We start from the raw sequence: 27391 nt of genomic DNA on the forward strand, positions 1-27391 counted from the left end.
TCGGTTTTGAATAAGGACGTTTGATTCATGAGCAGACGGTACTATGTTTGGCATGACTTGGCATGAAAAAAAGTGCAATTTATTCATGTACTCAGACAAATGGCTTGAACTAATTACACAAGACTTCATGACTAGCGTGTCTTGCCAAAAAGACGTAACTAACTTAAGTGAGAAAAGGCACGGTCACACAGAGAGACCCAGATAAAAACATGTTATTGAACCGAGGTTGCTCTTTCAAAGAGTTCTCAGTCATGCTTCAGCTCAGCTGTTTCTCCAAAAACAGCTTTGTATAGAATAGAATAGAATAGAATAGAATAGAATAGAATAAATATTGTCAGGAAAAAGAACTATAACAATAACATTAGGAAAATAAAATAAAATTAAACAGATAAAAAATTATGCAAATATGCATGCAAAGAAATATAAAATGATATAAATCCAAGTGCATAAGAACAAAAAAAGAAAATCTTAAAATACTTATAAATTAAATGAATTATATTTATAGACATTATAGATCATAGACTCCAACTGAACCACTTGTTGATTTTTATATTTTCTCACATAAATATTACAATCAGATTCTCAGCCATATATCCATTCAATAGTATTAGTAAAATCACAATTCATTTCACTTTTTTAGAAGTCTTTATTTAAAGTCAACAATTGCATTAACATTCTAATAGCTCTCTACTCTTTTTAATTACATTTTTATTATATTTGAATCTTTTTTTATATTTATTTTCAACCAATTGTTTAATAAATTTCGTATATGAAGAAGTAAACTGTAGTTATTGATTCATTAATTTTACTTTATTTAACTGGTGGCTAGGGAAAACAACATAGATCATAATGAGATCGCAAAAGAGATTTCATTCTTATGTTTTCTCCTCCGGGAAAGACACTGAAAGGAAAATAAAGTAACCGGCAGGGAGAAGTCTCAGGTATTAATAAACACCACAGCAAGAAACTGCTCTAAAACGCACCGTGACTGACTCTCGATGAGCTCATGCTGTCTATCTCCACATATTCAGATCACACATTATTTCATGAGCGTCTGTCTGCTGCAAACACTCCTCTCTCCTGTCTGACAGCTGTAGGCACTGACTGTTCCCTAATGGAGACAGAGACAATTTATAAGAGACACGCCACTTCCTCAATCCTCAAAACAACTATATAAGGAAAACCTGTAACGGCAAAGATGGTGGTTGTATGCACATATCCCACCCCTCCCTCTGGAAAGCCAATCATCTGCTTTTAACAGTCAAGCCAGGAAACACAGACACATGCACACAGTTGAGGTTTTGCGACAGCGGAGACGATTTGGTGACAGCGAGCTATGGTGTGTGCAAGATCAGATGGAATCCACATAGAAGAGGGTGTTAACAACGCAAAGGCACCGGACTACCAGTTAAAGCATTTTATTTCGACCACAAATATGCATTTGTTTAAGTGCTTGGCACAACACCGGCATTCTGGATAGAGATGTAAATGAAGTTAGTGTCGTGAACCCTTGCGCATGCGTAGTAAAAGTATAAACAACCTTATTTTGGGGCAAAGTCATCAAACTTTTTAGCGATTTTTATCATATTTTACTGCTGTTTCTATACATGCTGTTTTTATGTCCCGGTGACCAGTGAAAGTGCAGTTCTGACTCTATGCCCATTCATTTAGATAGTAGCTGGTCTTGTTAGTCCGAAATAGCTGCCCGGAGGCGTTGCCAAGATGGCGGCTGAGTGGCCAACTTGCCTAAAAGGACTTTGATGAGCCCCTTTCACACTGCAAGTCGGACCCGGCATATTGCCGGAACATTGCCGGGTCGCCTTCTGTGTGAAAGCAACCACGTTCCGGGATTGATTCCGGCATTGAACCCGGGTCGGGGAGCTAGTAACATTACCGGGTTCAACACGGGATGAGCGCTGTGTGAACAAAAGCCAGATCTAATGCCGTGTCGAAGTGATGACACACATTATCTCGCGACTCTTTTATCAGCGGTTTTGAAGGAAGATCAACGTTCTCGACGAAAAAATATGTGCAAACTGTAATGAAGCAGAGATCAGTTAGTTCCTCACTTTCCGCGCTGACGCCGAGATCGTTCGCTTGCTTCAATGAAAGTATAACGTGCCTAACGTTTTCGACTCATACATTACACGTCACGCCCTGATGTCACGTGTCGTTACGGGATCTTTACGGGTTGTGTGTGAAAGCACACACATATCCCGGGTAATCACTGGCAGTTTGTATGTGCACTATCTAGCGACCCGGGAACAATTGCCGGAACACTTTTCACTTCAGTGTGAAAGGGGCTATGGAGACCACTTTGGTTGTGTTCCAAGTCTAGTGAGCTTCCCTGATGCCTCCCTAAACTGAGTTGGAAGACTCTACGCAGTCAGCAATTCTGTTCCTCATTCAAAAACAAATTACATAAATGATACGTTTCTTTTCTGCCGTTCACTATCAGGAATGGATTTTTTCTCTGCACATTCTCATTATAGTATCTGTGATGGATACCTTCAATGCTGCCAAACAGGGTTCTTTAAAGGGCAGCATAATTTTATTACTAGGTTTTGGAACAGAGACTTCCCTGAAACAAATACGTTTTTTAAATCATATCAATGTTTTAATGTTAGTTTTTATTAGTAGATGAATGGAGCTAAACAGTGACTGCTCACTTTATCAGCAGCCTTGGCTCCAGATTTATTTCCCATTTATTTTCTATGAAGGCATTTCAGAAAATTCTTCCATAAAGAGTTCAAAGCCTTGAATGAAAGTAACCAGCTAAAATGAATCAAAGTATTACATCGTTAAAAAAACAGCAAAGGAACTTATGAAAGAAAGAAGGCAGCACTGAATGTACAATTCACCAAGACTCTCCCAGAATGCATTGCGACAAGGTCTATGAAAAATGTTAGAGAAATATTTCATATCATATTTTGTCTTTTAATTTGGTCCACTCAACAACTGTCATTTTTATTTAAGAACCAAGGATTTTTAAAAGTCTTTGAAAAACCTGGATATATAAATTATTCTAAAATTCTAGACCTGGTCATGAAAGGCATGAAAATAAAATAAAACAAATTAAATGAAATAAATAATACTTACTTGTTTATTTCTTTAAATGAAATACACATTTTCTCACTCTGTCAAGCTACGTATTATCAGATACAAATGGCTATTTGTGAGGGAAAATACTAATACTAATACTAATACTAATACTAATACTAATACTAATAAAACACTGTAATAACAAATGACTAGAAAAGTGTCAATTTATAGATAATAAAAAGATTAAACCATGAAGAACATTCACTTTTGGAATTATGTAATTTAATTATTTGAATATTTTTTATATTTATTTTTAGCATTTTAATTAAATATCATTATCATAAATAACTGATAATATTAAGATAAATATTTAAATAAACTAATTTAAATGGCCACTCCTAGTTTCTTTAAATTAAAAAAAAAAAAAAAAAAGTTAGAAAATGAGCAGTTCTGTAATTCAGCAGAAGTATTAGAAATATTTTTAGGGGCCTTTGAATGGAGTCTGAACAGTTGAAAACCACTGTATTAGAGCATAATGTAATATGTTTACATGTCAGTGAGGAGGGTGACTTTCAAGGCAGCTGACTATGTAGGCAGTAAAGTAGCTCACTCAAATGTGGATCTTTTTAAAAGATCACTTTATTGTTGTTTGTACCTCGTGGTTTGTGGCAGGCGACGGGGACCAGACAGTCCTCTTTGATATGGGGTTTGAGATGGGGACTGCAGCCGCCAGTATGTTGTCCACTGTGATCCACACACAGCACCACTCTGTACCGCAATCCTGGGCCACAGGTGACCGTGCACTGGACACAAACAGACACAGAAACACAAACAAATACATGGAGCAGTCCAGACGTGCTGATATGTGATCATATTCCATTCAATATGTGCTGTGAAAGCACTATACAAATTACAATAGAATTGAAATTTGCCTATGTATGCTAAGAGTAAAGTGAAAATATGTGAAAATAAAAGTTTGGGGTCTGTTAGAATTTTTTGTGTGTGTGATTTTGAAAGAAGTCTCTTTTGCTCACCATGGCTGCATTTATTTGATCAAAAATACAGGAAAAACAGTATTGTGAAATATTATTACAGTTTAAAATAATTGTGATGTAAAGCTGAATTTTCAACAGCCATTACTGTAATCTTCAATGTCACATGATCCTTCAGAAATAATATAATGTCATATACTTTAATTCTAATATTATATAATACCTATTATATTATATATTAGATATTTTTATTAGATAATTCATTCTAATACACTGATTTGGTGCTCAAGAATTATAAGACCGACTATTCATTATGGTGTCATTATCTTTTCAGTAGTCAGTATTTTTGAGCTTACTAGGTTGTAGAACAGAGCTATAGATGGTAGCTATAGATATTTCAGAAATGGAAGAAGAGGTCAGTAAAGGTCACTCACCTGAGACCACTCCATGGCCATCCACTGCGGACACTCAAAGGTGTTGCAGCTCTGTTTGCTGATTGGTCGAGGAGAGTGTGTGCACTTCCAGTCCTCGACCTGCACGATCTGCCCGTGGACATCCTCCTCGACACACACCACGCTTCTCTCCTGAGAACCTTCTCCACACGACACCGAACACGACGTCCACGGGTTCTGCTCCCACCTGCACCAATATTACCCACTTCATATTTAGTAGATAAGTAGTAACTTTGTTATGAAATATGTTGTATTGTAATAATGTGAGGTGATCACAATTACAGTAAAAAAATTGAAATATTATCGCAATTTAAAATAATTTTTTTACGTGAATATATAGTAAAATGCTATTTATTTCTGTAATGCAAAGCTGAATTTTCAGCATCATTCCTCCAGTCTTCAGTGTCACATGATTCTTCAGAAATTATTCTAATATGCTGATTTGCTGCTCAAGCCCCCAACATTTCTTCTTATTCATAGTTTTCACCTGACCTGGTGAGCAAAAACAACTGCAGTACACGCCTGTCAATTTGCTATTTATTCCATTCCAAAAATATTTAGATCACATCTCAAAAGAATATGTGAACAATACGCAAGTTTTGGCCATTAGCAATCTATATAAACAACCCCGCAATATTTCAATGACTAAAAACAGAGGGACATTGTAAAACGTTTAATGTGAAAGTGCCTTTAACAGTGATATTAAATTATCAAATACAGTACACACCTTATATATGATGCACGCTTTATGCAGGCAAGCAAATGAGCCCGGAATATGAACGCAATGAGATAAATGGTTTAAGTGTTTTCTTTATAATGGTTTTCTGTGGGTAAACATTAAATATTAAACAATGACAAAAAACAAAACAGTGACCAAAAAAAAAAAAAAAAAACTACTAAAACTTTACCTAAAATTAATATTAAAGCAAAAAATATAAAAATTAAAACATTGGAACAAAAACATAAATTCAAAATATTCAAAATATTATCTCTGTGATACCAAAATAACCTGCTTTACTGTCACTTCTGATCTATTTAATGTCGCTTAATTCATTCTTGATAGTATTAAAACTACTTCCTTAGAGCCATTTTTAAACGTTCAGAGTTGGTCCTTATTAATGATGTTCAATTATGTCAGAGAGCATCAGTGACCTCTATCAGCAGAGGTGGAAAGTAACGAATTACATTTACTCGCGTTACTGTAATTGAGTAGCTTTTTTGTGTACTAATACTTTTTAAAGTAATTTTTAAAATCTGTAATTTTACTTTTACTTAAGTATATTTTGTTTGAAGTATTGTACTTCGCTACATTTTAAAACACATTAAATTACTGAGTAAAAAAAAAAAAATAATTAAAAAATAAATCGCTTTCTGGAAACTACGGCAGTAAATAATGGGCAGGAGGGCAAACTGGCGCTAAAATCACAAGAAAGATGCAGACGGACAAAACAGGCGTTAGTGGTGCAGACACCGCTGAAAACGAAACCCCGTCATATTCTGAAGTTGAACTCGAAGGAAATGAAGTGAACCCCTGGTCATATGTATGCTCTATTATGCTGTGTATGCTGTGCTTGCCTAGGAAGACCAAACTAGCAGCTTATAAAATCTCGACATCAACCCTTCGCAAGAATGTAGAGGTAAGCTAAATAATTGCATCGGTGGTTAAAATGAAGCTTTGACATTTTAGCAAGAGGTTTTGCACAAATTAGCCAAAAAGACAGTGGTGAGGAGTGTGCTATTTTTGATTTAATGATGTGCACGCGCATTTATAGTGCGTTCTTTCACTGTGTGATTCAGTCTCCTAAAATGCATTTAGAATGATCACAAAATTGAAGATATAGGGGCAGAAAATTCACATATTTATATAATTTAATATATTAAATCAAAATCACACAAAGAATGCCATCTTTTCCTCCAAAAATCATCATGAATATATACATACATATATATAACAGTTCAGTAAACAAGTTAATTAACAGACTTGCGTTTTAGACACCATATTGCCTTTTTAGCTCTATTTCTACAACAGAAAATAATTCCAAACACAGCCACCAAAGCACAGTTTTGCGTCTCTGAGCAACGTGACAGTGTTTCGTTCCTGAATGAATCAACCGTTTAAATGATTCGGTTCAATCGCAATGACTCACTTATTAACAGTGACTTGCTGACACATACTGTCCATTTTAATTTCACATTTAAAGTATCTTTTGATTGTTTTAAATAATTAATTTCTTATCATTTCAAATGAGTATAAAACATTTTATGTCTTGTATATCAAAACATTATTCATGCATTTGTAACTGCAGGTTAAATGCATTCTTGTCCTGCACTAAACAGTGTAATACATCTAAATGCCACTTCCAGTGAATCTTCTGCATTTCCTCTGCATTAAAAGATGAGTTTGTTGATACTGATTTGCCTGGTAACAGCCCAAATGTTTTATTATTCTAAATAACTGATTCCTTTAATTAAAAACTACTAGTTTGAGGTTAATAGACCTATCCCAGGGGTGTCAAACTCAGTTCCTGGAGGGCCGTAGCCCTAACCCTGCTCCAGCACACATATCATGTAGTTTTCAAATAAACCTAAATGATTAGATTAGCTGGATCAGGTGTGTTTAATAAGGGTTAAATCTAAACTGTGCAGGACTGTGGCCCTCCAGGAACTGAGTTTGACACCCTTGGCCTGTCCCATTTTTGACTCCCTCCCACTGTTAAAATGTAACTAAGTAATTTTTACTCTGAGTAAATTTTAAATGAGCTACTTTTTACTTTTACTTGAGTAGATTTTTAGACTGGTACTTTTACTTGTACTTAAGTAAAATTCCATTAATGTAATGGTACTTTTACTTGAGTAGAATATTTTTGTACTCTTTCCACCTCTGTCTATCAGTGATCTCTTTAGTAAGAGTGATGTACAGTAAATAACTTCATACCGTGGTAGAGGCTGGTACTGGTCATAGGGCATCACTTCCTTGAAGCCATCACTGCAGAAAAACAAATACCATTAGCCTTTCAAGCCATTATCCACACAGGACATCTCATGCACAGACACTTTCTGGTTTATTGAGATTTATTCTTTGTGTTTTGTCATGAAGGGTGTGCAGCAGAGATCGATAAGACAGAACCAGCCTTTCAAGGCAGGGATCCATGTTACACTCCTTGAGTTTGGGGGTGGGTTTGGTGTTCTCTGGGAAGCTGTGACACAGGTGCTCCGCAACCGATTTGTTGTAACGAATGTCCATACAGTCAGCCGAATTGAGCTGATAACCTTCAGGGATGACACAAAGCACCATTAAGCATCAAAACTAATAGACATAGATTTATCAGAAATCAATATTACCCCAAAAAAGTGTCCAGAAACTTTCAGAATCTAAAACAGTTAGGGTTTATGACAATTTTTTATTTTTTTTATTTATCTGTATTGTTATTCATTGATATATATCAGCAGATGTTGAATTTATTTGTACTTGCTTGTTATTTAACTTATATTACTTTTTTACATCTGAAGCTGACAAATATCTTCAGGGGTGAGACAAAGCATCAACAAGAATCAAAACTAATTGTTAAATGTTCGTCATAAATCAATATTAGCCAAAAATATGTCTAACAACTATCAGAGCCTAAAAACAGTTATTGTTTATGAAACGCATACATCATATATTAATATATAATATATATGTAATTTTTGGTATTGAAAATGATATTGAATCCATTTAAACTTTTTTTATTATTATTATACTGTTCATTTCCACCATTTTTACATTTAGATTATATATTTGCCTTCATATAATACTCAAAGTTATTTTTTAAAACCACTAACCCTTTTTTTCTACCTATATAATCTTTAGCAAATAAATATACATTATTATATGATGCATTAAAAAAAATCATTTACTTAGACAAAATAGTGAAGAGCTGTATCATTTTATCATTATCAGTAATCAGCCATAATCTGAAAATTATTATTGGCTTATCGGTATCATATTCCAAATTTTAAAACATCATGCTGTAGGTGTGCCAACCAGTGCTTTTAGATCCCATTCATATCACTGGAAATTATTAAAAATCACTGTATCTAATCAATCTATAACACTTACCGCCTCCACAGGTGACAGAGCAGGGGAAAAAGTCAGTTTCCCTCCACTGGTAGCGAATAGGCTGGTAAAACATGAACTGCATCACTGTGTCTTTAGGGCCACCGTACTTCACCTGAGGAGAACCCAAATTCACTTATAATGTTTACTTAAAAGTAATTAAGTTCACTATTAATAGCCATATTCCTAATCACAAGCATTACCAGATAAAAATGCATTTATTTTTAAAAACCAAATGATTTTGACATCTACTGTATAATAAGCAGTAAATTTACTCAAGGAGTCCACAGTCCAATGCATGTCCTAATTTCCATATAAAACAAAGCATACATCACCTGCCACTGAATATCCTCCAGTCTTGATTTCTAGGACTGTGATGATTAGTTAAATACTGTTTGCTGTTGCAATTAACTACAGTAATAAGTCATGTTCAATTACTGTAAGCCGTTGTGTCAAGACTAATCAAGAATCTTCAGGTCACGAGATGAGGAAGTCTAACATGATTACATTGTGCCATGTTTACAGTTTTACAAGGAGAGTAAACACTGATTCTCAATGCGGCTTTAAACTTATCATGAAGCTTCAGTTTGCATGCAATTTTTACAGTATTCACTACATCTAAAACACAGGTTCAAGAAAGACTTCTGCCTTCCCAAGAGGGGTTTATTCACCTCAAATTTCTCCATATACACCTAAACAGATGCTATATGTGTATTTGAGACCTCCTTCGGGAAGGATTGTGCTTCCGCAGCGTCCCTGTTCCAAGCGGAACGGGTACGTTTTCCCAGTGTTATCCAATCTCACCCAGTGAGGTAGTGCTTTGGCAATGGTGAGTGGAACTACTTGTTCTGAGCCCCGGCCAACACCTAATAGGGGCGCAGGCGGCTCACACATGGCACTGGAAGGGGCAGCACCCATGGCGATTTGGTAGGGATCCCAATTTCGTGGGTCATCAATGTGGTGTCGAGAGTGAACGACTGAAAGGGAAAATCTCGGTTACGTATGGTAACCCTCCTTCCCTGAAGGAGGGAATGGAGACGTCACATCCCATCGCCACGGTTGCTGTACCGCCGCTGAGCTGCCAGGTCTCCGGCTCGGCTCCTCAGCGAAAACCTGGTATGCATTGCACCTGCTGCCTTCTTATACTCACGCTGTGATCAGCAGCAGCTGGATGCAATAACTGCATGTGCAATGGCTCGTTTAGTATACACTCTAAGTAGATTGGTCTATCGAAGCAATATCCCAATTTCGACATGACGTCTCCGTTCCCTCCTTCAGGGAACAAGGGTTACCATATGTAACAGAGACGTTCTTAAATCTGATTGTTTGAGAACCATGAGATATTGTACTGGTATTGTCACAGGAGTGCTCTTTCACTGTTTGACTTCAAAAATAAGTTTTTTTAAAAAAAGATAATGTTAATTTGAAAATTTGCTTAGACACTTTCGGAAATATGAACTCTAGGGCGTCACTGATCATTCAGTGTTCATTCATAAAAAATAAAATTCTGCTTAGGGCCACATAAAGACTTGGGCCGGCCCTGCCCTTAAGAGATGAAAGGACAATATGACAAAGATAACGCTTTTTTAGAGGACATTCAAACTAATGTTGTGAATAATTGTGAATATGAGATTGAGCTGAAGAATGAATGCTGTATCAGATGCAGGTAATTACACTCGCTCAGTCCATCTCTCTCTTTCTCAATACTCTACTCTACATAATACAGTGAGCTTTTAATTAAGTAATACAATAAGCTTTTAATGAAGCATCTTAAAGTTCTTTCATTACTAGTTCTAAAGTGATGTTTTCAGATTAGTAATGGCCAGGGGGCGATTTGTGAAAAAAAACAGAGGGGGGGGGGGGGTGTTTTGAAACATTTTAATTTGTGATGTCATGTGCTAATTAGCATATTTATGACGTTGGTGCGTCGTATTGTAGTGCCTCCCTATGCTCACATACTGCATTTAATTTAGCCATTTAATTTAATTCTCAATAAAACTGTTTTTATAACTATATTTTAATGTTTCTGTTGTCAGACAACGGAATTAATATTATAATGACTAAAACTCGGTCAATTAAGACTACATAACCAGCTCTCAAACATTAATCTGCACTAATGAAATCAAATAAACAGAAAGGGGGAAATCCCACGCATCCCCCCCGGCAAATCGCACCCTGGTAATGGCAACAGCAATACCACGTTTGTGGTGTGGAAAAGAACTGCCTCAACATTCTCCTTTTGTATTTTATGGAATAAAGAAAATGTAAATGTGTAGTGATTTCACTTTTTGTTTAACTAGTTATCTTTTATTTTAGGGGATGCTTGAAGTAAATGACTTATAGGTTCAGCTGGAAACTCCAACACAACAGGAGATGTCACTCCATTACAAAACTCTCACCTTTATTGTGAAGTCTGCACGCAGCGGGCCATAGCAGTGGAGTGTCTGTCTTTCTGCTCCTCTCTGGTACTCCAGCGTATTGTTACCCAGAGTGTGAGGACCTGGAGTGCTGAACACCACCTCTTCTCTCCTGTTGTTTGGTGCATGAGCTTCAATCACTGAAATATGACATTTAAGATTCTATGAGTGATTTTGTGGGATTACCACAAATAAAGCTGGACAGCTGTGGCCTAATGGTTAGAGAGTTGGACTTGTAACCCAGAGGTTGCAGGTTTAAGTCTCAGTGCTGGCAGGAGTTGTAGGTGGGGGGGGGGGGGGGGTGTACTGACCAGCGCTCTTCCTCCCTCAATACCCATAGCTGAAGAGCCCTTAAGCAAGGCACTGAACCCGCAGTTGCTCCCTGGGTGCTGGATATACTGTAGCTGCCCACTGCTCTGGGGGTGTGCACTGGGTTAAATGCAGAGCACCAATTCTGAGTATGGGTTACCATACTTTGCAAATGTCACAACTTCCTTTTTTTTTTAAGTCTTGCTACTACCTGATACTGCTGAAACCACATCTGTCTCTGAGATACTAACTGTCAGTAGAGTGGTTCACACATTACTCTAACAGAACACTGTCTATCTGTCAATCACTCTGCATGTTGTGTCACGTTCGGGATACAAGGATTCGCGGAGAGAGAACCAATTGCAAGTACGTCCTTTATTAGGGGTTAATCCACAGAGAATAATCAGTCCAGGCATGAGTCGAAACCAGAAGAGCAATCCAAACATAAACAACACACGAACACAAGGCAAGGGCAAGACTGAAAGATGGACATGAATCACAAGGACTCCGTGACACATACTCAGACAGACCGGGTTAAATACACAAGGAGAGACAAACGCTAATGGGAATTATACAGAGTGTAATGATTAGTAACTAGTGACAGATGGGTGCAAATTAAGCAGAGGACGTGAGGAATGTGATTCATAAAGTTACAGACACCGTGGGGAAGGAGGACACCTAGTGGATTCCCAGGGAACACAACCCAGACACTGTGACAATACCCCCCCTCTACGGAGCGGCTCCCAGACGCTCCACGACAGGACATAAAACAGAGACCAGGAGGGAGGCGGACAGGTGGAGGCTCAGGGGGAGGGACGGAGGGCCAGAAAAGAAACATGGGAAACAGACACCAGAAGTGTAAACACAAAACAGGGAGACCAGGAGGTAGGTGGACCGGAGGAGGATCAGGGGGAGGGACGGAGGGCCAGGCTAACAGAGGGGAACCGACAGGAAACACAACAGAAACGAAAAACACAAAACATAAGACCATGAAGGACAAGTCGTGGCGCCCACCAGGGCGGAGCAGAAGACCACCACAACCGTGTGGTCGGGACAGATGCCCCCCAGGGCAGAGCAGAAGACCACCACAACCGTGTGATCGGGACGGATGCCCCCCAGGGCGGAACAGAAGACCCCCACCTCCTTGTGGTCGAGGCCGGAGTCCCCCAGGGTGGAGCAGAAGACCACCACATCCTTGTGGTCGAGGCGGAAGCCCCCCAGGGGGGAGCAGAAGACCACCACATCCTTGTGGCCGAGGCCGGAGTCCCCCAGGGCGGAGCAGAAGACCACCACAACCGTGTGATCGGATCAACGGGAGGACGAAACTCTGGTAATCCCATGGTGTTTATACTGGATTCCAGAAGATCGGTGCTGACTTGACACTGCTTATGAAGATCATTGGTGACTTGTATTTGTACATGAAGATCATTGGTGACTTGTATTTGTACATGAAGATCATTGGTGACTTGCATTTGTACATGAAGATCATTGGTGACTTGCATTTGTACATGAAGATCATTGGTGACTTGCATTTGTACATGAAGATCATTGGTGACTTGCCTTTGTTCATGAAGATCAGTGGTGACTTGACTTAGTCCTTGAAGATCACCGGTGACTGGCCTTGTCTCTGGAAAGTCCATGGTGCCTTGCCCTGGCTCTGGAAGGTCATCGGTGACTAGCCCTGGCTCTGGAAGGTCATCGGTGACTAGCCCTGACTCTGGAAGGTCATCTGTGACTAGCCCTGACTCTGGAAGGTCATCGGTGACTAGCCCTGACTCTGGAGGGTCATCGGTGACTAGCCCTGACTCTGGAGGGTCATCGGTGACTAGCCCTGACTCTGGAGGGTCATCGGTGACTAGCCCTGACTCTGGAGGGTCATCGGTGACTAGCCCTGACTCTGGAGGGTCATCGGTGACTAGCCCTGACTCTGGAGGGTCATCGGTGACTAGCCCTGACTCTGGAGGGTCATCGGTGACTAGCCCTGACTCTGGAGGGTCATCGGTGACTAGCCCTGACTCTGGAGGGTCCACGAACACCTGACTCGACTCTGGAGAGTTGACTAGAACCTGACTCGACTCTGGAGAGTTGACTAGAACCTGACTCGACTCTGGAGAGTTGACTAGAACCTGACTCGACTCTGGAGAGTTGACTAGAACCTGACTCGACTCTGGAGAGTTGACTAGAACCTGACTCGACTCTGGAGAGTTGACTAGAACCTGACTCGACTCTGGAGAGTTGACTAGAACCTGACTCGACTCTGGAGAGTTGACTAGAACCTGACTCGACTCCGGAGGGTCAACTGGAACCTGACTTGATTCCGGAGGGTCAACTGGAACCTGACTCGATTCCGGAGGGTCAACTGGAACCTGACTCGATTCCGGAGGGTCAACTGGAACCTGACTCGACTCTGGAGAGTTCGCTGGAACCTGACTCGATTCCGGAGGTTCAACTGGAACCTGACTCGACTCTGAAGAGTTTGCTGGAACTTGACTCGACTCTGGAGGGTCAACTGGAACCTGACTCGACTCTGGAGGGTCAGCTGTGACTGTCATGCTGTGCAGCGGCGCTGGGCAAACAGTCCTCTTGGACCATGACTCTGGACGGGCGGTCATCTTGGACCGTGGCTCTGAACCGGAGGCCATCTTGTGCTGTGGCACTGGGCTGGCAGCCATCTTGTGCTGTAGTGCTGGATTGGAGGCCATCCTGGGCCATGACTCTGGACGGGCGGCCATCTTGGACCTTGGATCTGGATTAATGGCTATCTTGGGTATAGGTGCTGGGTTAGCGGCCACCTTGTGCTGTGGCGCTGAATTGGCGGCCATCTTGGGCCATGACTCTGGACGGGTGGCCATCTTGGACCGTGGCTCTGCACCAGTGGCCATCTTGGGCATTGGCGCTGGGTTGACTGCCATCTTGGGCTGTGGCGCTGGCTCAGCAGCCATGACGTGAACAGTCTTGGGAGTCTCTAGGATCTTTGAAAGCATGGAGAAATAATCCAGCAATGTGTCAGCGGCCATCTTGGGCATTGGCGCTGAGCTGGCGGCCATCTTGCACCGTGGCGCTGGACTGGTGACCCTCTTTGTGCTGTGGCGCTGTGCTGGCGTCCATCCTGCCTCGTGGCGCTGGTCTAGCGGCCATCATGGGCAGTGGCGCCACCATGGCGGATGTGCGCTTCTTCTCCCCTCTCCTTCCGCCATTGTGAGACGGTGGCTCTAATCCATCCCACCCGAGCCCCGGGTCGAAGGGAGGCCATGGCTGAGAGCGATGCTGAGCCTCTTCTCGACCACTCCCGCCTCGGCGACCTCCCCTGGTCCCCCGAAAAACCACCAGGCGAGTTCCCTAAAAACCCATTCCTCCCCCGCTCTGTGGGTGGGGAGGAGACACAAGCAGACATACCACTGGTTCTCTGTGTGACGGAGTCCTTCTGTCACGTTCGGGATACAAGGATTCGCGGAGAGAGAACCAATTGCAAGTACGTCCTTTATTAGGGGTTAATCCACAGAGAATAATCAGTCCAGGCATGAGTCGAAACCAGAAGAGCAATCCAAACATAAACAACACACGAACACAAGCCAAGGGCAAGACTGAAAGATGGACATGAATCACAAGGACTCTGTGACACATACTCAGACAGACCGGGTTAAATACACAAGGAGAGACAAACACTAATGGGAATTAGACAGAGTGTAATGATTAGTAACTAGTGACAGCTGGGTGCAAATTAAGCAGAGGACGTGAGGAATGTGATTCATAAAGTGACAGACACCGTGGAGAAGGAGGACACCTAGTGGATTCCCAGGGAACACAACCCAGACACTGTGACATGTTGGGGTTGGCTGACATGTCTTTGGATGGGTATGGATTTAGGTACTGTAGAGGTTGTGCGGTTGAAGTGATCAGTGTCTGACAGAACTTGAACAGATGAAATTGTCTACAACTAAAATCTCATATAGGTCTTTTCAGTTAATGAAGTTACACCACTGACTCCGTTACTGAAATGATTCAATGATAAGATTTAGGGTCTTTTTGACCAAGTCATATTGTTTACAATTTTCTCCAAACTAAATGGCACCAAATTATGTATTTTTTATATGTATATCTTACCACCCATCCATCTATATACAGTATCTATCTATCTATCCATTCATCTATAATATCCATCTGTATATTTATAGCATGTATCAATCTCCATTTCATATCTTTCCATATATCCATCCATCCCTCCATCCCATCTATAGTATCTATCCATCTATCCATCCATCTATCCCATCTATAGTATCATGCATCCATCCATCAGCCCCCATTTTAGTATGCAATGCCCACTTTGATCCAATAAATGTCCACGCAAAAATATTTCTTGTTTAATATCCTGTTTCCTCTGAAATATGTCATTTTATAAAAGTAAAATGGTTTGCAAACTGCATCTCACCTGAACTCTGTGCCCAAATGTGGAATAATGTGATATAAAAATGTAACACTTTAAATTAGAGAAACACTATTTACTATTAACTAGTTGCTTATTAGCATGCATATTATTATCCGTGTTTATTAGTACTCATAAATCTTCCCAGTGCCTAAACATAACTAGTACAACAACTACCTTACTTGCTATTAGTAAGCAGCAAATTAGAAGTTTATTGAGGGAAAACTCTTGATTCATAGTAAATGTATGTTACCAAATAACCATTTAAATCCTTATTTTAATCTTTGGATCTCTCACTATTAAGTTCTCGACACAGCCATTCAAATCTGGAATTTGCCATATCACAGAAAAATCATCATCCAATATGTTTGTCTCAGCAAATAAATGTTAGCTGCCATTTTTTTATCACAAGACACCCTCAATAAGAGCAGACAATGTGTGAATTGAATCTTTTTGAGAGTTGTTTAAAAAAAAAAGCGTAATTATATTCTGCTGCCACTAGCCACTCTCTAGCCGCTCTTACCAGTTGTTTGATTTTCCCTTACTGCTAACACATGTTGTTCTGTTGCTCTATTTACATGAAGGACCTGCAAATTATTTCCAAACCAGTGTATCAATTTGCACACAACGGAAAGACATTTATTTATATCTGAAATTGATAAGATCCCAGTCCCACTGAGTACTTTCAATAATAAACGGCAATATTATATTTTACGACTTGAAACATTTAACAATGCAATTATTGGCACATTATAAAATAGTTATATCTACAACATTTCAATGACCAAATCTATTGGTCAAGTTAATAAACTCGGCTGTTAGTAATTGGATTACATGTAGATGCATAAATAAGATCCCTAAAGTTGCAAAGACTATAGTCTCAAACCCAAAAGGATATCCTTTATAAAAGTTACGACTACAAGTCAAACATCCACTAAATGCCCTGTAGTTCTCGATGGATGTTTAGTTTGCAACTAAAAAGGAGTTATGCACAGGTTAAAGGGTTTAGATATCAGTGTGTGTTCAGGGAAAATAGTGGTTTTCCACAGAACGGAAGTGTGTACGTGTGAGTGTGGGTCCATCAGATGTAAAACGGATCACTGGGATTGGACTTCGGCATACTCTGTGTGTCCGTTATGGAAGTCTGATAGATTACTGGCCCTGTCTCCAACGTACCGGGCTCTCAGCCACCACAAATTAGCCTGCATGAACACTTCATTCTTCTGCTTTATCCCAAAGTTACCTCAAACCTCTCTCGCCAGTTCCACTCAGGTAATAGGAAATCTATTTTTTTGGTCTTTCAGGCTAGATATAGATATAAAATCCATTGCATTCCCACACTGTGGCGACCGTGTCAAATACAGTTTGGCTGTGTCACTGTGGAAGTATTGTAAAGTTCAGACTATATTGCAGATGTTGGAAGAGCTCTTTGGCAAATCAGTCGTAGATGCTTCTGATGGCCTGTGACAACTTCCTTACAGGAGCAAAGATGTTACAGATTGATTAAAAAATCATAAATGTTAGGAAGACAAAAAAAAAGCATGGGGAAAATATATAAATATATAAATATAAATACTCAAGATAACTGAAATGGCAGTGTAAAAGGACAGATTTTCATTGAAGGTTTGATTTTGTGTAAATATGCATTGAAAGTTATTCCATATAATCAAGAAGAATTCCTATAAATTTCCATGATTCCATTGCCTACATAATCAAATACAATATGTTCCTAAATAATTAATTGCTCAAATGTGGATGAATCTCACAAAGCCTTTCAAAAACACATTTTGGGTGATATTGCACTGCAAAAGAAGTAAATTTAATTAAATTAAAATAAGTAAATAAATAATGAAAGTATTATTTGCATACAAGACTATATTACCATTAAGCTACTATTGAAATAAATAAATAACTATTAAATGAATTATTTGTATTTTTTAATTACGTTTTTTTTTTATTCTAAATATAACTTTATTAAGTAAATATACATTAAAGTTATCTAATTTATCAAGACAATTTTCAATATAATTTGCAAGATTATTTACAATGAATTCCAATTTAGAATAATCAAATATTATACTCAAATGTGGCTAAATATCACAAAGCCTTTAAAAAAACACATTTGGGTGAAATTTCAACCCAAAATTAAAAAATTAAAAAAATAAATATTTTTGAATGCTAAATAGAGCTTAAAATAAATTAACGTTATCCCATATAATCAAGATCATTTTCTATATAATTTACAAGATTTTATAAAATTAAGTTTTATATAATCCATTTTAGTACATTCCTATATTCCTAAATGAAAATATAAAGTTAATATAAATTAAAGTTATACTAAAGTATATAATCAAAATGTTTTTCTATATAGTTTGCAAAATTATTTACAAAGAAGTCCTACTTAATCAAATTTTATACTCAAATGTGGATGAATCTCACAAAGTCGTTCAAAAAGCACATTTGATTTTATTTTTTTATGTGAAACTCACTATTCAAGTGAGTGACGTGGGCAAGTATGGTAACCCATACTCGGAATTAGTGCTCTGGAATTATCCCATTCTAAGTGCACACACATAGCAGTGAACATACACACCTGGAGCAGTGGGCAGCCATTTTTTGCTGCGGTGCCTGGAGAGCAATTGAGTGTTCAGTGCCTTGCTCAAGGGCACCTCTGTCGTGGTACTGAAGGTGGGAGAGAGCAATGTACATTTACTCCCCCAACCTACAAACCCTGCTGGTACAGGACTCAAACCCACAACCTTTTGGGTTAGGAGTCTGACTCTCTAAGCATTAAGCCATGACTTCCCCTTTTATATTTAACCCCAAAATGAATCTGTATATTAGCCTACTTCTATTAATCACTGTGTAAACAAACAAATACATAAAGAAGTTTTGCTTTCTTTATGCCAAATATATGGAGTATGGAGATAGAGTTGTTGCATAATTACAAATAAATAGATTATGATCCAAAAATAAATGTAAAGAGATTAACAAAAATGAAACTTATTGACAAATAAATAGAATGAGATTCACAATTAAATATTAGAGTTTCACAAACACGAATTGTATTCACAAATATATAAAATGAGATTTGCAGATAAAAAACATATTCACTAAATATTTTATGTCACAAACACAACTTTGCGTCCTATGCATTTGTAGACCACTGCATGCATTTGTGGATTTTGAAACATTTCTAGCATCAAGACACTGACAATCCACAAATGCGTGGACTCCACCAACCGTCTACTCAAGCCAATCAGATAACAGCCACACTTCACTGACCAATCGTAGCACGGCATTGCTATAACCAATCACGTTTTGCTATAACCAATCACGTTTTGCTTTACAACCAGCCGGTAGCATTCATTTTTTCCCCCTGTAAGGAACTGCATATGGAGCTGAAGTGCTGTTTGTGTGGTTAAAAAAAATCATGTTTCCAAAAGATTGCTGGACTGAAAGGCTTCTTTATATTTCCATCAGGATCAGTGAATGAGGATGATCACTCAGAGATGATCAGTAAAACCCTCGCCACGCATCCAAAGCAAATAGAAATCATTATAATCAGCAATACTGTCTACACTGGACGAGGCATGACATGATGGAAAACAAATGATTCGCACATTTGCTTTGATGAGTCCAGTTGCAGTTACAGCTGTTGCAGAGCAGTGACAGTGAGCAGAGACACGGTGTAAAACATGACACAATGGCTTATTAGTTTTGGCCTTTTAAAGCACAATCACAGTGACATATATAGGGCATAATAACACATATATCATCAAATACCATCTGGGTACCAGCCTTAGCATCACTGCTGTGTGTACTGGTGATTTGTGAATGGACAATGTAAATAAAAAAAGCATTAACTTTGGATGCTGTTAAGTAACTTTTAAAATTAAAATGAATGCAACAGTTCTATCTCCATACAAAAGCTATGAGACCCCATATATCATATGTATAGTTAATATGCATAATCTCACCAATCATGTCTGGTCCCTTGGCTGTGATTCTGAGGCCTCTGCTACCCATCGGCACTTCGATCACCGCTTTTATGGCTGCAGAAGAAGAATAAAAAAAAAGTAATTAAAGTAACACATAATTCAGTACTTGAAATTATGATACAAAATTGGATTAATCTAAAAAAACAACTGTACCATTTTCTAAATTCAACATGTAATGAAGTGTTTTACTCTGAACACAGATCAGAAGTACAGCATCCCTCACAGTTCATGTCAATATCCACAGATGATATGAGCTATGGAAGTGCTCATAAATGCAGTCATCACATTTCAGAGTAAATGAGTTGCACACACACACACACACCAGGGATGGAAATTAGCACCCGCCACCAGCCAAATGCGGCTGTTTTTGTGTTGTGGCGGGTAAACTCGCTTCACCTACCAGCCACCGTGGTGGGTAAATAAAATAGCATACTGTTTCACCCGGCCGGTGGACAAAAAAAAAATTAATTTCCATCCCTGGTGTGTGTACAACACACAATAAAGTGTAATATCATCCGAAGCAGCTCCGTGGAGAAAGGCGGTGTAAACCGGGCTCGAAACAGCAGCGTTGTTCCCAGTAGTGTTTGCAGCTGAAGTGCCGCCGGCGGAGTGATATATTTGTTGGTTATTTACAGTACGTTTTATAGCACGCGCTCATGTTATACAAGATCGTGTGAAGAGTTGAATTTGTTATCGCGCACAAGTTTCCGCATACTGTCACGTCTCTGTCAAACCCCGGTAAGTTCATTTTCCTCCAGTATTATGCAACATTTTAGATTAAATGGACAGTTTGTGTTTATCTTATTGTTTTTTGTTTTGTTATTGTTTTTTGTTAGCAAACTAACAAACAGTATTATCGGTCGCGTGTCTAATAACTGCTGTCCGGAGGATGCATATTATTTCCTGTCTTCAGGTACTTTTTCAGAAGTTAGCACTGTGGCTAGTAAGTCAACCCTCTACATTGCGAGTAAATCACTCGCATATGTGACTAAATCTTCCTTCTGGCTACTAAATGATGTCTAATATTAGCCAATGGCTAATAAATACTCTGATTTTACTCGCCAGTGTGTTAGTTGGAGGCTAAGTTTAGCACAGATATTTTCACTCGCGAACACTCTCTGACTCTCCGTCAGACGATCTGTGCTTTTTTTTCCTCAATGGATCCGCAATGCACCTGTATAATGTACCGTAAACTCTAGTGTTAAGGAGCACAAATCGCCGTTGCTTTCTCTCACACTCACATAGAGAAAGAGAGAGAGAGGGGATTGACGTGCTATATTTATACAATATTATTTGTTGTATTTTGTATAGTATTTTAAAATGTAGCGCCAGGGCTTGTATACATGGGCTTCTCTCTTGACGTCTCCCCGATTGCCTGCGAGCTTCTCCTCCTGTCTGTACGGTAATTTCTCTACTGTGCGACAGAGAGTCGATGGGTTATGACGCAATCGTTAGCCTATTTTTACAAAAACTGTTCCTACGGGGCCATAATGTAACATAGAAGGTAATAGAGCCCTTTATACATTGTCGTGTATCTGTAGAAATAAATAATGGACAAATGGAGTCTTTAATCGCCTCAGATGTAAAGTTATTCGCTGTCAAAGTGATGCCAAAATGAATGGGAGTCAATGGGATGCTAACGCAAGTGAAGTTCTGCTACAAGATGGCGTCCCCCAGCCGACTTCAACTTCCGGTCGACTTCCTTCCCGCCTGGTTGTTATGTAGAAACAACATTGTATCACTGCACGTGTTTGACAGCTCTGGCGTGACGAGACGCGTAAAAATGATGTATTAAAAACGATGTGTGTTCGCTTGTCAACGGCGTAAAAGTTTGCGAGCCGAGATTTCTTTCAGTGATACAGTGTTGAACAGGGGACTTTTCCACATGTGTTCCCTCAACCACAAAAAATAAAATAAATACACAAAAAAAAAAATTAAGAAAAGAAATAGTTTTCCAAAAAAATCCTGTCATTATGTACTCGCCCTCATGTTTTCCATGAGGATTTTTGGAGGATCTTCAGACATATATTTTAGGAACTGGTTTGGAACAATGCAAAAATTAGTAAATAATGACAGTATTTTATCTTTTTGTACATTTTGCGAGTAAGTGTCTTGTTCAAGGGAAATAAAGATGTCTCACAATTGTTCCTTAAAATATGAACATAGATAATAAAAGAGCTATGAATGTTTTCATATCCAAGCTAATTCCAAAAATAAGCAAACATTGTAAATGTTTTTTTTTACATGTGTTTTACCTATATTTTGAATGATGCATTGCATTGTGTAGCATTTAAGGATTGAAAGAAATGCACACAGTATTTTCTTTTTTTTTGCGCTTCATTTCCAATCAAAATTTAATTTTATAAAAGTGCATGCAAACAGTGCGATTACATTTTATTGTTTAATTTAAGTACGTAAGTACATAAAATCTTTTTTTCAACTGACACAACGTCTTAAATTCTGTAAGAAATGTTCTATTAAAATAAAAAAAATAAAAAAGTGAAAAGTGATGTGACATTCAGCCAAGTATGGTTACCCATACTCATACATATTTGTGCTCTGCATTTAACCCATCCAAAGTGAACACACAGAGCAGTAAACACACACACACACACACACACACACTGTGTCATTTATGCCATGGCGACCAGGGGGCAGTTGGGGGTTTGATGCCTTACTCAAGGGCACCTCAGTCATATTGCCGGCCAGAGATTAATTTCATAGCATGCAAGCTATGAAATTAACCACAAGAAGGCATTCTATTCCAAAAATGTAAAATGTAATTAGCATCAATGTCAATTTAACAACAGAAAACTATTAAACAGCATACTTATTCAACATACATGTTCATGAACTTCTGAGGAATATATACACAAAAAAATGCATATGAAATACGTTTTTGTAATTTTCTTCAGAAATTCATGATGTATATACACATTTTCAGTACATACATATATGGCACCCCTTGGACCAATAAATAAACTAGTGAGAGTGTTTTTAAGTTAAAAGCACAGAGGGCAAAAAGTGCTCTTGGTTTTAACAGTAAAAAAAACCTTAGCTTGCTGCAGCGTTCAAAGTAGCTTTCATAACTTCTTTAATTGAGGAACTTTGTGCTTGAATATAAGGTATGTGGTTTGTGTAGACGCAAAGTGTTAATGCAGTTTATTGCATTAGCGGGAATTAATGAGGGAAAGAGGTGCTTTTCCTTTGACTCAGCAATTGCTTACTGCATCCAGCAATTATAGGGGTTGGAAATGAGCCAACGTCATGGGTGCCCCAAAATATTTACTTTTGGAAACATGTTTAAAAAGTTCTGGAATTTATTGCTATAATGAAATAAAGTTTCAGACACCAGTCTGTTGTAAACAGGGCAAAAAAATTCTGAAAACAATGCTGTGTTTCATAATTAACAATAAAAAATAACCAAGACGTAATTGCCCTCACTTTAAAAATAACCCAAGCATGCAAGTGTGAGTTCAAATTTGTTTATAACGAAGGGGGAAAAAATACATTTAATGTGACTAACTGCTCCACAAAGATGCATCGACATCAAATTTGTTTATAACGAAGGGGGAAAAAATACATTTAATGTGACTAACTGCTCCACAAAGATGCATCGACCCACAAGTAAAATTAAAATCACAAAAACGCTCCCATAATGCATCTGTGTTTCTTTCACGCTCCTTTCAAAAATGCAGAAATTAGTTACTGCAGAGTAAAATAAATGAATTATACGAGCCAGAGGCTCATTAGCAGCTTTATTGCATTTTAATTTTAACAGATCCATGTGACGCTCTGGAATCCTGACCGTCATCCAGCCCGGATTGAAATGTTTTGGGGAATGACCTATCCAATCACTGGACTTCCATCTGGAGACCTCATGATGACTTACGAGAAGCCTACAAGTCAGTGCCACGCATGTGAGTTATTAGTGAGACGGCTTTTATTAAAGAATGCATAACTTGTTTGGATCGAGTTTCCTCATTTATCGTTTGCAGGCTTTGAAAATGAATAGCATGATTGTGTGAAAACTCTTTGGTTAGGAGAAACGTTCTAGTCACTTAGGCTCTGCACCAAAGCCTAGTGAGCTGTGTTGTTTTCTGCTGCTTACATTGCCAGACACCTTCTAAGGAAACATCAACTGAAACAAAACAGATTTGCAACAAATTATGACCTAAAACAGAGCTGATACCATAGCATTTGGTGATAGCATGTGGCTAAGCTAACAATGTCATATTCTACAAAGGAATTGTATACACTACCATTCAAAGGTTTGGGGTTAGTATTATTTATTTGTTTATTTTAAAGACAGAAAGTAATACTTTTATTCAGCAAGTATCCATTAAATTGTTCAAAGTGACAATAAAGACATTTATAATTTTATTTTATTATAATCGTATTCATAATCACCTAAATATACAAAAAGTATCACAATGTCTACAAAAATATTAAGCAGCACAACTGTTTTTAACACTGACATTAATAGGAAAACAGCATATTAGAATGATTTCTGAAGGATCATGTGACTCTGAAGAATGGCATAATGGCTGGTGAAAATTCAGCTTTGCATCATATGAATAAATTGCATTTTAAAATGTATTCAAATAGAAATCAGTTAATTTATATTGTAATAATATTTCACAATATTACTGTTGTCACTGTATTTCTGCACATGTGATGTTGCCAAGGTATCTCAGAAGGTTGTATAGTCACGCTTCCTACGCTTTGGAACAGCTTTTGTGTCGGAAGTGTGCTTATGATGCCTTAAAATGCTGCCTATGCAGCCAACTAGGCTTTGGAAACAAACTGATCTGTAATCAGATTCATTGGAGTATTTTGCTGTAAGACAATGGAATTTTTGGATGAGGAAAAATCTTCGGCAGCCACCAAACACAATACACTGCAAGATCTTCCCAAAACCAACATAAAACTCAAGGCGAGAACAAAGTGTCTCAGAAATAACCTTGTGTTCCTCAGGCTGGAATGTTTAAAGGCAACATTCAACCTTACCATAAACAGGACTAAAAATGAGCAGTCTTAATTCATTTAGGGTGTGGTTATTACATAAAACAGTTCTGGTATTTGATATTTTTACACAGACATGATTTCAGCAAAGGCATCCTGCCTAAAAACCAAGCAGACAGAAACACAAACTGAGTACTTGGGTAATAATCTTAAATAAATGACAGCTAGCTATTTATAAGCAAGTGCCACAGAATAATGTGTGTTATTTCTCACAAATGGGCTGAGATTCCCTCACACGCGTTAAAGGAAATCATTAACTTTATCTTCAGTCCCAGAATGCAAACAATTCTTCTGCTGGCATTCACATAAATTAAGCAGGCAAATAAAGCTGCCAATGTTTGCACTCACTGAAGACCACAGGAAAAGTAAGACTGCTTAACACACATAAGAGTTCATGGCTTTAGTTTTTCTGAACCTTGAGGATTATTTGATTTGATACAGTGATAAAAGAAAATCAAAGTTAAGAAAAAAGGAGAAAAGTCCACTGACTCATTTAAGGCGAGACACTGCAGGTGAATAGGGTAAAAAAAAAAAACCAATAGTTATCACCTTACTTATCCAGTTGATTGATTACATTGATTATTGCAAACATTTGTTGTATTACAAGTTTTCAAAAATGTTATTTTTAAATATGCAAATGAGGCATTATTTAATGAAATATGCACTAATTTGCATAAATGTCTAGTACAAAAATCTGAACACTAGATGAAGTCAGTTTAAATAATTTTTGCTAATTTGTTTTTACAGAGGGAATTCTGGGTATCTTTTTTTGTCACTCCATAATTCAGAAAATACTTTGAACAGCCAGAAAACAATATATTTTCACAATTTGGGAGGGAATAAAATGTTGTATATAATCAAGGAAATATATATGAACAAATCCCTCTGTAAAAACAGGAATAAAAATGTAAAGTTTGGTGTGTGTAAGTGCTACTGAAGTGGAGATTTATGGCTCAGTGTTGGAGAAAAAACTCATTTTGAGAAAACGGCCTTTAAAAATATGTGTTGTAATTTTAATCTATTGACAATAAACAGATAAAGTGCTATAAAATTGACAGGTGCTTGAAAAAACAGTGTTTTTGCCTGCAGTGTCTCACCTTAAAGGTGGGGAATGTACTTTTCAAATACACTTTTGAAAACTGAGTTGGGCCGAGTAACAAAACAAACTTGTAGCCAATCAGCAATTAGGGGCATGTCTACTCATGATGGGGACAAGGGAGTGCTCAGTGCACAGGACAGACAAAGGGACGACATAAAGATAGAGATGGTGGATGAAAAACAAAAGAGGAAAATGTCTGCAGAACGAAAGAGGGCTTACTATAAGGCAAGAAGTAGGACCTGTGCAAATCTCAGATCAGCTTTCCAGCACTGGAGTTGAGTAACATAGGTTTTGTGTTGTTTCACAGAACTAACATAAGCTGGCATTTGCTTGAATATGTATACAATTTTATACACAATGAGACTTTTTCCACAAATCAAAAATGCTTCAAAATTAAGCTCTAACTATATTTATAAACAATTCCAGTCCAAATGTCATTGGTTGAGGAAATGCTCCAATCCTAGTATGGAAGTAATCATTTTTAACCATTTGAAAATAATATTTTAAAATATGCACACATTCAATCTCATGTCTGTCCCTAATATGTTGAACAGCCCAAACATTTATTGTCTCCTCACATTCAGGTGGGAATTAAATAAATTACACATAAATGATACCAAAACAGCCATATTAAAAAATTTTTACTACTTCCATCTTACTCCACTCTCTTTCAGTGTTAAAACTGAAGCTTTGTTCTGGCATTCGCGCTCTGCTTATGAACAGTAAACTCTGCTTACTTTGATTAGATTGGCCATAATTTTGACATTGATGAGCACTGTTAGATCACTTAGGGACACCAGCCTAAAACTGGTCCCCCTCGCTGTCTACGCTGGTTACGGCACTGGGCTGATCCAATGTTGTTGTGACTGGCTGCTCGGGATGCTCCAACAAACAGAGCAACAGTCTAAAAAACAAAACCAAGTGTAGCACCAACAAAGGACAATGTGCTCATGTTTGCGTATACCTACGTTCTTCAGGTGACATGTGGGGCACAGCCTGGCCTCGGATCAGTCGACAAGTGGAACCGTCTCCAGCGCACACGCCACAGTTGTCCTCTTTAGCGTTGTTTCCCAGTTGTCTGTCACAGCCAACTTCCTGTTGGAAATAACAGAGGCATAACTCAGAAAAAGGCAAAATGGGAAAGAAAGTACACATGATGATAAAAAATGACTTTAGAGGCCAAATCAGACTCATTATCAGCAACAAAATTTTAAATTAACATTTTTCTGATTTAACTTTCTGGCTGAAACACTATTTTGAAAGGCAACTGATTTCTGCAGGGGCTCAACCAATAAAACATGCTTCCTCCATAAAAGAGTAGAAACTGGCAATAAAATAACGTGGATTTAGAAACTGGCTCTGATGTTTAAACTCTAACAACAACATAAAAATTCATGGACAATTGGCATATAAAGCATGCAATTTGCAGAATCATTTTTCAGAAGTTTTCAACCCTTGCACACAAGTTCCCACCCAGCGTTCCTCAGTATTCACTCAGAAATCTGTTCTTAAGGAATATGCCATCTGCACCAGAA

General features: G+C 38.3%; 1 protein-coding gene across 1 annotated transcript in view; it reads right to left on the reverse strand.

The window, feature by feature from the left end:
- LOC132101440 (ADAMTS-like protein 3) overlaps window positions 1-27391 on the reverse strand; it is a 200459-nt gene that overhangs the window by 48198 nt on the left and 124870 nt on the right. The window contains exons 7-14 of the mRNA XM_059506403.1: window positions 26825-26951; window positions 19712-19786; window positions 10982-11139; window positions 8586-8697; window positions 7618-7756; window positions 7422-7472; window positions 4469-4673; window positions 3698-3845 (exon numbers count right to left, since the gene is read on the reverse strand). Coding sequence (XP_059362386.1) covers window positions 3698-3845; window positions 4469-4673; window positions 7422-7472; window positions 7618-7756; window positions 8586-8697; window positions 10982-11139; window positions 19712-19786; window positions 26825-26951 — 1015 coding nt within the window. The remainder of the gene's footprint in view (window positions 1-3697; window positions 3846-4468; window positions 4674-7421; window positions 7473-7617; window positions 7757-8585; window positions 8698-10981; window positions 11140-19711; window positions 19787-26824; window positions 26952-27391) is intronic.

The sequence above is a fragment of the Carassius carassius genome, chromosome 2 (assembly GCF_963082965.1).
Source record: "Carassius carassius chromosome 2, fCarCar2.1, whole genome shotgun sequence".
Classification (NCBI taxonomy): domain Eukaryota; kingdom Metazoa; phylum Chordata; class Actinopteri; order Cypriniformes; family Cyprinidae; genus Carassius; species Carassius carassius.